Source organism: Microchirus variegatus, assembly GCF_963457635.1.
Source record: "Microchirus variegatus genome assembly, chromosome: 21".
Classification (NCBI taxonomy): domain Eukaryota; kingdom Metazoa; phylum Chordata; class Actinopteri; order Pleuronectiformes; family Soleidae; genus Microchirus; species Microchirus variegatus.
The window spans coordinates 10734685-10742184 of NC_139822.1; the positions used below are offsets into that span (position 1 = coordinate 10734685).

General features: G+C 44.1%; 2 protein-coding genes across 4 annotated transcripts in view; one reads left to right on the forward strand and one right to left on the reverse strand.

Annotated features, from left to right (window-relative positions):
- The window catches only part of ccr9a (chemokine (C-C motif) receptor 9a), a gene marked incomplete at both ends in the record, with an annotated part of 1425 nt that extends 715 nt beyond the window's left edge, over window positions 1–710 (reverse strand). Inside the window, 2 exons of the mRNA XM_083908012.1 lie at window positions 1–335; window positions 672–710. The exon at window positions 1–335 is cut by the window's left edge and continues 715 nt beyond it. Of these exons, the coding sequence (XP_083764138.1) occupies window positions 1–335; window positions 672–710 (374 nt within the window). The remainder of the gene's footprint in view (window positions 336–671) is intronic.
- A 3856-nt stretch (window positions 711–4566) lies between these two features.
- The window catches only part of LOC310942697 (uncharacterized protein), a 4128-nt gene continuing 1194 nt past the window's right edge, over window positions 4567–7500 (forward strand). For 2 of the 3 annotated variants that reach the window (XM_083908114.1, XM_083908116.1), the window contains exons 1-3: window positions 4567–4787; window positions 5562–6545; window positions 6614–6674. In XM_083908114.1, coding sequence (XP_083764240.1) covers window positions 5576–6545; window positions 6614–6674 — 1031 coding nt within the window. In that variant the 5' untranslated portion in view covers window positions 4567–4787; window positions 5562–5575. The remainder of the gene's footprint in view (window positions 4788–5561; window positions 6546–6613; window positions 6675–7500) is intronic. The other variant, XM_083908115.1, reaches the window with a different exon arrangement.

Consider the following 7500-nt stretch of genomic DNA (forward strand, 5'->3'; position numbering starts at 1 on the left):
TTGTACAAGGCAAAGTTCAACTTGCACGCGGCGACGCCAAAGTTCCAGCCGTGCAACGCCTCCTCCGCCCACAGGGGGAGACTGACCAGGAACAGCAGGTCGGCCACCGCCAGGTTCAGCAGGTACACGTCGGACATGGTCTTCAGTCGCCCTCGGACGTTCAGGTAGATCCACACCACCGCCAGGTTCCCGGCTCCACCCACAAGCGTGATGATCCAGAAGAGCGGAGGTTCGTACCAACCTCGAAACGCCCGCACGGACTCACGGTCGCACATGAAGTCGTCGTAATCGTCGTCGTCGTCTGTCGTGTTCAGAGTTAAACTGAAGAACGGATCCTGAGAAGAAGACGACACCTGTTTGTACACCTGACACACACACCTGTACACACACACCTGTGCACACACCTGTACACACACCTGTACACACACATGTACACACACACCTGTACACACACACACCTGTACACACACACACCTGTACACACACACACACACACACACCTGTAAACACACACACACCTGTACGCACACACACCTCTACACACACACACACCTGTACACACACACACCTGTACACACACACACCTGTACACACACACACCTGTACACACACACACACACACACACACACACACACACACACACACACACACACAGTGTGATGATTGTTACCTCAGTGGTGAATGATGTCATGTTCATGATGTCATCCATGGATTGTTGTTGATGTCGATGACGTCGTCCTTCACTGACCTTCACTGACCTTCACAGAGGTCAAAGTGTCATTGATGATGATGATGATGATGATGTCATGTGACTGTGATGTTGTTGTTTTCACTGTGACCAGCAGGTGTCAGTCAAGAGCTCAACCAAAACCTCAACCTTAACCAATCAGCTTCATCTCATCCCTCACTGAGTTACAGTTACTTTAGTAACTAGGTTATAAATACTTTAGTTACTTTAGTTAGGTCACAGTTAGTTAATAGTAAGTTAGTAATAATGTTACTGCTGTGATAAAGGACTGTTACACACACACACACACACGTTATATCAATAAAACTCACTGATAATAACTTTATCATTTAAATGATCACAGAATTGAATAAACATCAAAACATCAAAGCTAAACTAAACTAAACTTAACTAAGCTAAACTAAGCTAAGCTAAGCTAAGCTAAACTAAACTAAACTAAGCTAAACTAAACTAAACTAAACTAAACTAAACTAAACTAAGCTAAACTAAACTAAACTAAGCTAAACTAAGCTAAACTAAACTAAGCTAAACTAAGCTAAACTAAACTTAACTAAACTAAACTAAACTAAACTAAGATAAACTACCCCTAACTAAGCTAAACTCATGAACCGCAGACAGTTGAACTCACCGTCAGTCGTTGGCGTTCACTCTTGTTTCTGTTAAACCACAAACTGACGATGATGAAGCTCACGAGGAGGAAGAGGCGGGGCCCAAAGTACACGAGGAGGGGGAGGGGCCTAAAGCACACGAGGAGGGGGAGGGGCCTAAACTGCTTTACTGTGAAAATACAAACCACTCAAATCTGCCACTTTCAAATTTTACTAATATTTATATGAACTTTCGTCTACAATTAACAGGCTAACTGGTGCTAACAGGTGCTAACAGGCTAACTGGTGCTAACGGTCACAGACACATTAATGGTCAGTAAACATGATTCACTCTGTCATAAATCATCTTCACATTTAAACGTTCTGTCATTGTCAATAAAGTTTTTATTATTATTATTGATTATTTTATCATAATTGATTATTTTATCATTATTGATGAGTGAATGTAGACAGACAGATTTCATCTGTGATTATTGAGAATTTTAACCTTTTTATGAAAGTGACTGTACAGGAAACTGTGTGTGTGTGTGTGTGTGTGTGTGTGTGTGCGTTTGTGCGTGTGTGTGTGTGTGTGTCTGTGTGTGTGTGTGTGTGTGTGTCTGTGTGTGTGTGTGCGTTTGTGCGTGTGTGTGTGTCTGTGTGTGTGTGTGTGTGTGTATGTGCGTGCATGTGTGTGCGCGTTTGTGCGTGTGCGTGTGAACAGACGTCATTGAAACAGGAAACAGACACTTTTGTGTTCACACTCTTCAATGTTGCGTGAGAAGATGTGACCACACACACACACACACACACACACTTCCTGTTTTGACAGAAAAGTAAAAAAACAGTCTGGTCATGTGACCTGACCTCTCTTCATGCTGTTACCATGGTTACAGTGAAGATTAATGTAACCACAGCCACGAGTGAGTGTGTGTGTGTGTGTCTTCTGAACTCTTAATAACACATTCCCCTCCTCGCCTGAGGCGGCGCTGTATCAACAATGTTGAAGGAGAAGAAAAGCTCTACTGTGTTTACCCACAATGCCCTGCGCTGAAGAAGAGCTTTAAATTCATCATGGCCGTTTCTCAATATCCATACTTGTGTGTACTTGTGTGTACTTGTGTGTACTTGTGTACTCCCGTACTTGTGTAAACATCATCAGCCTCAGTCCAAGTTCTGTTCCATTTCTCAAGAACGCGAGCAGCAAGTACGGTTCTCATACCCGGAAGTGTTCTGGCTCCGCCCATTTTACCAAGTATGCATCGGGTGGTGACCATGGATGTATAATATGAACTGGATAAAGCTCCGCCCCTTCGCTTCCGTTCATTCCTATGAAGCTGCTCACCCAGCGCATATGCCAAAAAAGTTTTTGACTTCCGCGTTTATTTCCGGGTTACGGGGCCCATAGAGCATGCGCAGTAGTGTCCCTACCATCATTCCTCTCGGCTATGTGAACGAGCCGTCCGCGTTATCGACTTGCTCGGCGCGTACATGAACAGCGAAAGGCATGATGGGAGTACGCTAATGACGTGTGCTAATGGATTTAATGAATACCGGCGTCACGTTAACTTCGGCTTTAAACCATGGATTTGTAAATAAATGCAAAACCAACGATATCGAAGTGAATATAGTGAAGCTGAAAAGTACAATGACTGAGTTAAAGATTAAAACGATCAATGAAAATGGTTTATTTGGGTTAGGACCGTGACTATTACTTTATATGTGTTACAGGAATCATGTTGTTTTTGTCTGATTTCCCTTATATACTTATATAATTATTATTAGGAACAATAACAACGTGTTAAAGTAGGTTTATAACTCCCGATTCTTTCACTCAACACGTTTATATTCAACTATAATTTGCGTGATCATCACATTTAACAGTAACTTTATGAACCGATAGTGACGATAAGACAAACATCCTCCCCGGGAATCAGTGGTGAAGTGACCGCAGGTCTCAGTGCATCACACAGTCACAGCTCCACAGTCCACACCGTCATCAGTGTCACAATGAACCCACAAAGCAGCTCTTTAATACATCGATAATACGTTTGAAAATAAATGTTAATGAGCGCCGAATACACAACTAAAACCTGCTTTGTCATAATATTTTAGAAATGTAAACTAAACCCCCTCATTGTCTTCATTTATTCACATTTCTCATAAAGTTTTCATGTCGTACGGTTCAATGACAGCAGCGCTGTTCCCGAGACGCCACATGACCGCGCTTGGCTGTGCTCGTACACAGCTGTGACGTCACTCTGAGAAATAAGATTTGTCTGGGCTTTTTATGGCCTTTAGGAATGTTTTTCAAACATGAAACTCCATATATTAAAAAAATATAATGTAAAGATTTATAAAAGCCCGTGTCCATGTCTCGAGGTGTCCTGTGGACACTTTTACACGCGTCTCTTTTACTATTGCGGTCAATGGGAAAATTGCTTTTTGGGCTCCATGGGATTTTTTGTTGCAGTACCCACAGTGGCCACCATGTAAAAATTGTCTTCAAGGCAGAGGGGGCGGAGCTCTATCCAGTTCATATTATACATCCATGGTGGTGACTTGAGCGTACTTGGGAAAGCCATATATCCCAGAATGCATTTCGGCGGAACATAGCAGGATAAAATACAAATATAAACCTGAAATAAATATTTTTCTGTCCCGGAACGAAGTTTTGAAATCATTTGAGGCGAGAAATGAGTCATTTAGAATCCAAACATGTGGTTTGTGTAATAAAATATGACGTATTTATAGTATGACAGCGGCGCTGTCGGAGGTTATCAGCTCCACCTCAGCGGACGCTCGGTGCTCACAGTGTCCAGCAGAGGGCAGCGTTACCTCAGCCTGTTCTGATGAAATGATCCGCTGGTTCAGACTGTCATTACATACTTGGTATGATCCATAGATTTGTTGTTGACATGTTGTTTTGTTTTTAATGCAAACGTTTTGACCTGACAGTGTGAACTTTTGTATAATATTAATGTTTAATTTATTGTAACTTTGAATTTTAGATTTATATTAAAGTCGCACTGTCATTGTATATGTATTTACATATAATGGACACATTTTATAGTGTATAACATATTTAAAATGTGAAAATAACAACAATATATGTATTTATTAAAAGTATATGTTCATTCATCAACACTGTAGGTGGCGGTAATGAGGCTTAAGTGCTTCGCGCATTCAAACAGTAGAACAAGGAAGTAACTGCTGTTCCAATTGAAGAATCGTGCTCGTGTACTCCCGTACTTGGCAAGTATGTACTTCAGTCGTACTTCTCAAGTATGTACTTTCCAAGTAAGCAAGTACATACTGGCATACTTGGGTATTGAGAAAGGGCGCTAGAGGGAGGCTGTACATCCGCTCACTCTGAAGAAGAAGAACAGAAGAAGAAGAAGAAGAAGAAGAAGAACAACAACAACAGAAGGATAAATCCTAAACGCAGCAGGTGTGTGCGTCTCTCTCTCTCTCTGTGCGCGTGAGACTGTCACGTGCTTCACGACTTCTCTGTTTCTCTGATGATTGATGCTAACGTGTTAGCATATGATAGTGTGTGTGTGTGCGCGCGTCTGAGCGTGTGTGCTAGCATCTGATGCTAACAGACACACGCAGACACAAACACACACACAAACAGACACACACACATAGACACAGACACACAAACACACACAAACATAGACACAAACAGACACACACACAAACAGACACACAAACACACACATAGACACAAACAGGCACACACGCAGACACACAAACACACACACATAGACACAGACACACAAACACACACACATAGGTACAAACACACACACACTTAGACACAGACATAGACACAAACACACACAGAAACACAGACACAAACACACACATAGACACAAACAAACACACACAGACAAACACACACGCATAGACACAAACACACACACACATGGACACACACATAGACACAAACACACACACATAGACACAAACACACAAACAAACACACACATAGACACAAACACAAACAAACACACACAAAGACACAAACACACACACATAGACACAAACACACACATAGACCCAAACACACACATAGACCCAAACACACACACGGACACAAACACACACATAGACACAAACACACACACATAGACACAAATACACACACATAGACACACGAACACACACACACAAACCCGTTGACACTGTTGATTGACAGCTCTTTCTATGACATCATCAGACCTCTCTGCGCTGATGTCATCGTTGTTGCAGCGTTACCATGACATCAGCCCTGTGACGCTGCAGCTGGTGGGCGGAGCCGTGACCTCCAGTCTCTATTGTGAGGAGGTGGAGGGTTTGGCAGAGGGGGCGGGGCCTCTGGCGGAAGGGGCGGGCCCTCTGGTGGAGTCTTTCCTGGTGGAGCTGTTCCGCTGTAAACTCTGTCAGTTCACCTGCGGCCTCAACAGCGCCATCTACAGCCACCTGCTGCTCGCGCACCGCCCCCCAGCCCTCACCTATGTGGTTGGAGCCAATGATGGTGAGGGGGCGGAGAGTGGAGCTGAGATGAGGCTCCAGCAGGGGGCATCGCCATATCAGCTGGATCTGAAAGGCGAGTCGAAGCCGAGCGACGACGACGACGACGAGGACTTCCTGCTTTACAGGATGTTGGACAACATGAGCCCGCCCACCTGTGACATCAGCACAGAGGCGGGGCTACAGGTGGGCCACACCTGTGAGGTCAGCACGCTGTTTGAAGAGGACGAGTCCATCTTCTGTCTGAAGGGGACGTCCGTGGACCTGTCCTGTCCCATTGACTCCGCCTCCTCTCCCATTGACTCCGCCTCCACACAGGAGGAGGAGCTGGCTCAGTCCGCCCACCTCATGACTCTGGGACTGTGTCGCATCTCCTCCACCAGGCCGCCGCCCCCTCCTCCTCCTCCCCCGCCTCCTCTGTCCTCCTCCAGCCCTGCCCCGCCCCCTGAAGACTCCGCCCACCCTTCGTGCCGCCTGTGTCCTGTGACGCTGGCGTCGCGCCACCTGCTGGACGTTCACACGCGTTCACACCGCGCCGAGGGCGGGTTCAGCTGCGTCCGCTGCAGCTGGACCGCCCACAGCTGGGCGGAGCTAGAGCCGCACTGGAGGAGCCACTGCAGGAGGAGGGGGAGGAGCAAGAAGAGGAGGCGGAGCGAGGGGACGGCAAGAGCGAGCTGTTCGGTCACAGCAGGTGAGGGGGCGGGGTCACCTGATCAATAATCAATAATCAGTTACCATAGTGATGATGTTTGATATCAGCAGACAGAAGGAGGGGCCTGATTGGACGAGCTGAAGGGAAGGAGGCGGAGCAAACATTCAGGTACAGATAGCTGATGCTGTTGTTACTTTATTGACATTACACTGATGACACAATAACTTTATTGACATTACACTGATGACACAATAACTTTATTGACAGCACACTGATGACACAATAACTTTATTGACAGCACACTGATGACACAATAACTTTATTGACATTACACTGATGACACTATAACTTTATTGACAGCACACTGATGACACAATTATTTTATTGACATTACACTGATGACACAATAACTTTATTGACATTAGCACTGATGACAAAATAACTTATTGACATTACACTGATGACACAATAACTTTATTGACATTACACTGATGACAGTATAACTTTATTGACAGCCCACTGATGAAACTATACATTTATTGACATTACACTGATGACACAATAACTTTGACAGCACACTGATGACATAAGAACTTTATTGACAGCACACTGATGACATAATAACTTTATTGACAGCACTCTGATGACATAATAACCTTATTGACAGCACACTGATGACACAATAACTTAATTGACATTACACTGATGACACTATAACTTTATTGACCGCACACTGATGACACAATAACTTTATTGACATTACACTGATGACACAATAACTTAATTGACATTACACTGATGACACAATAACTTTATTGACCGCACACTGATGACACAATAACTTTATTGACAGCACACTGACGACACTATAACTTTATTGACATTACACTGATGACACTATAACTTTGACATTACACTGATGACATAACTTTATTGACATTACACTGATGACAAAATAACTTTATTGACAGCACACTGATGACATAATAACTTT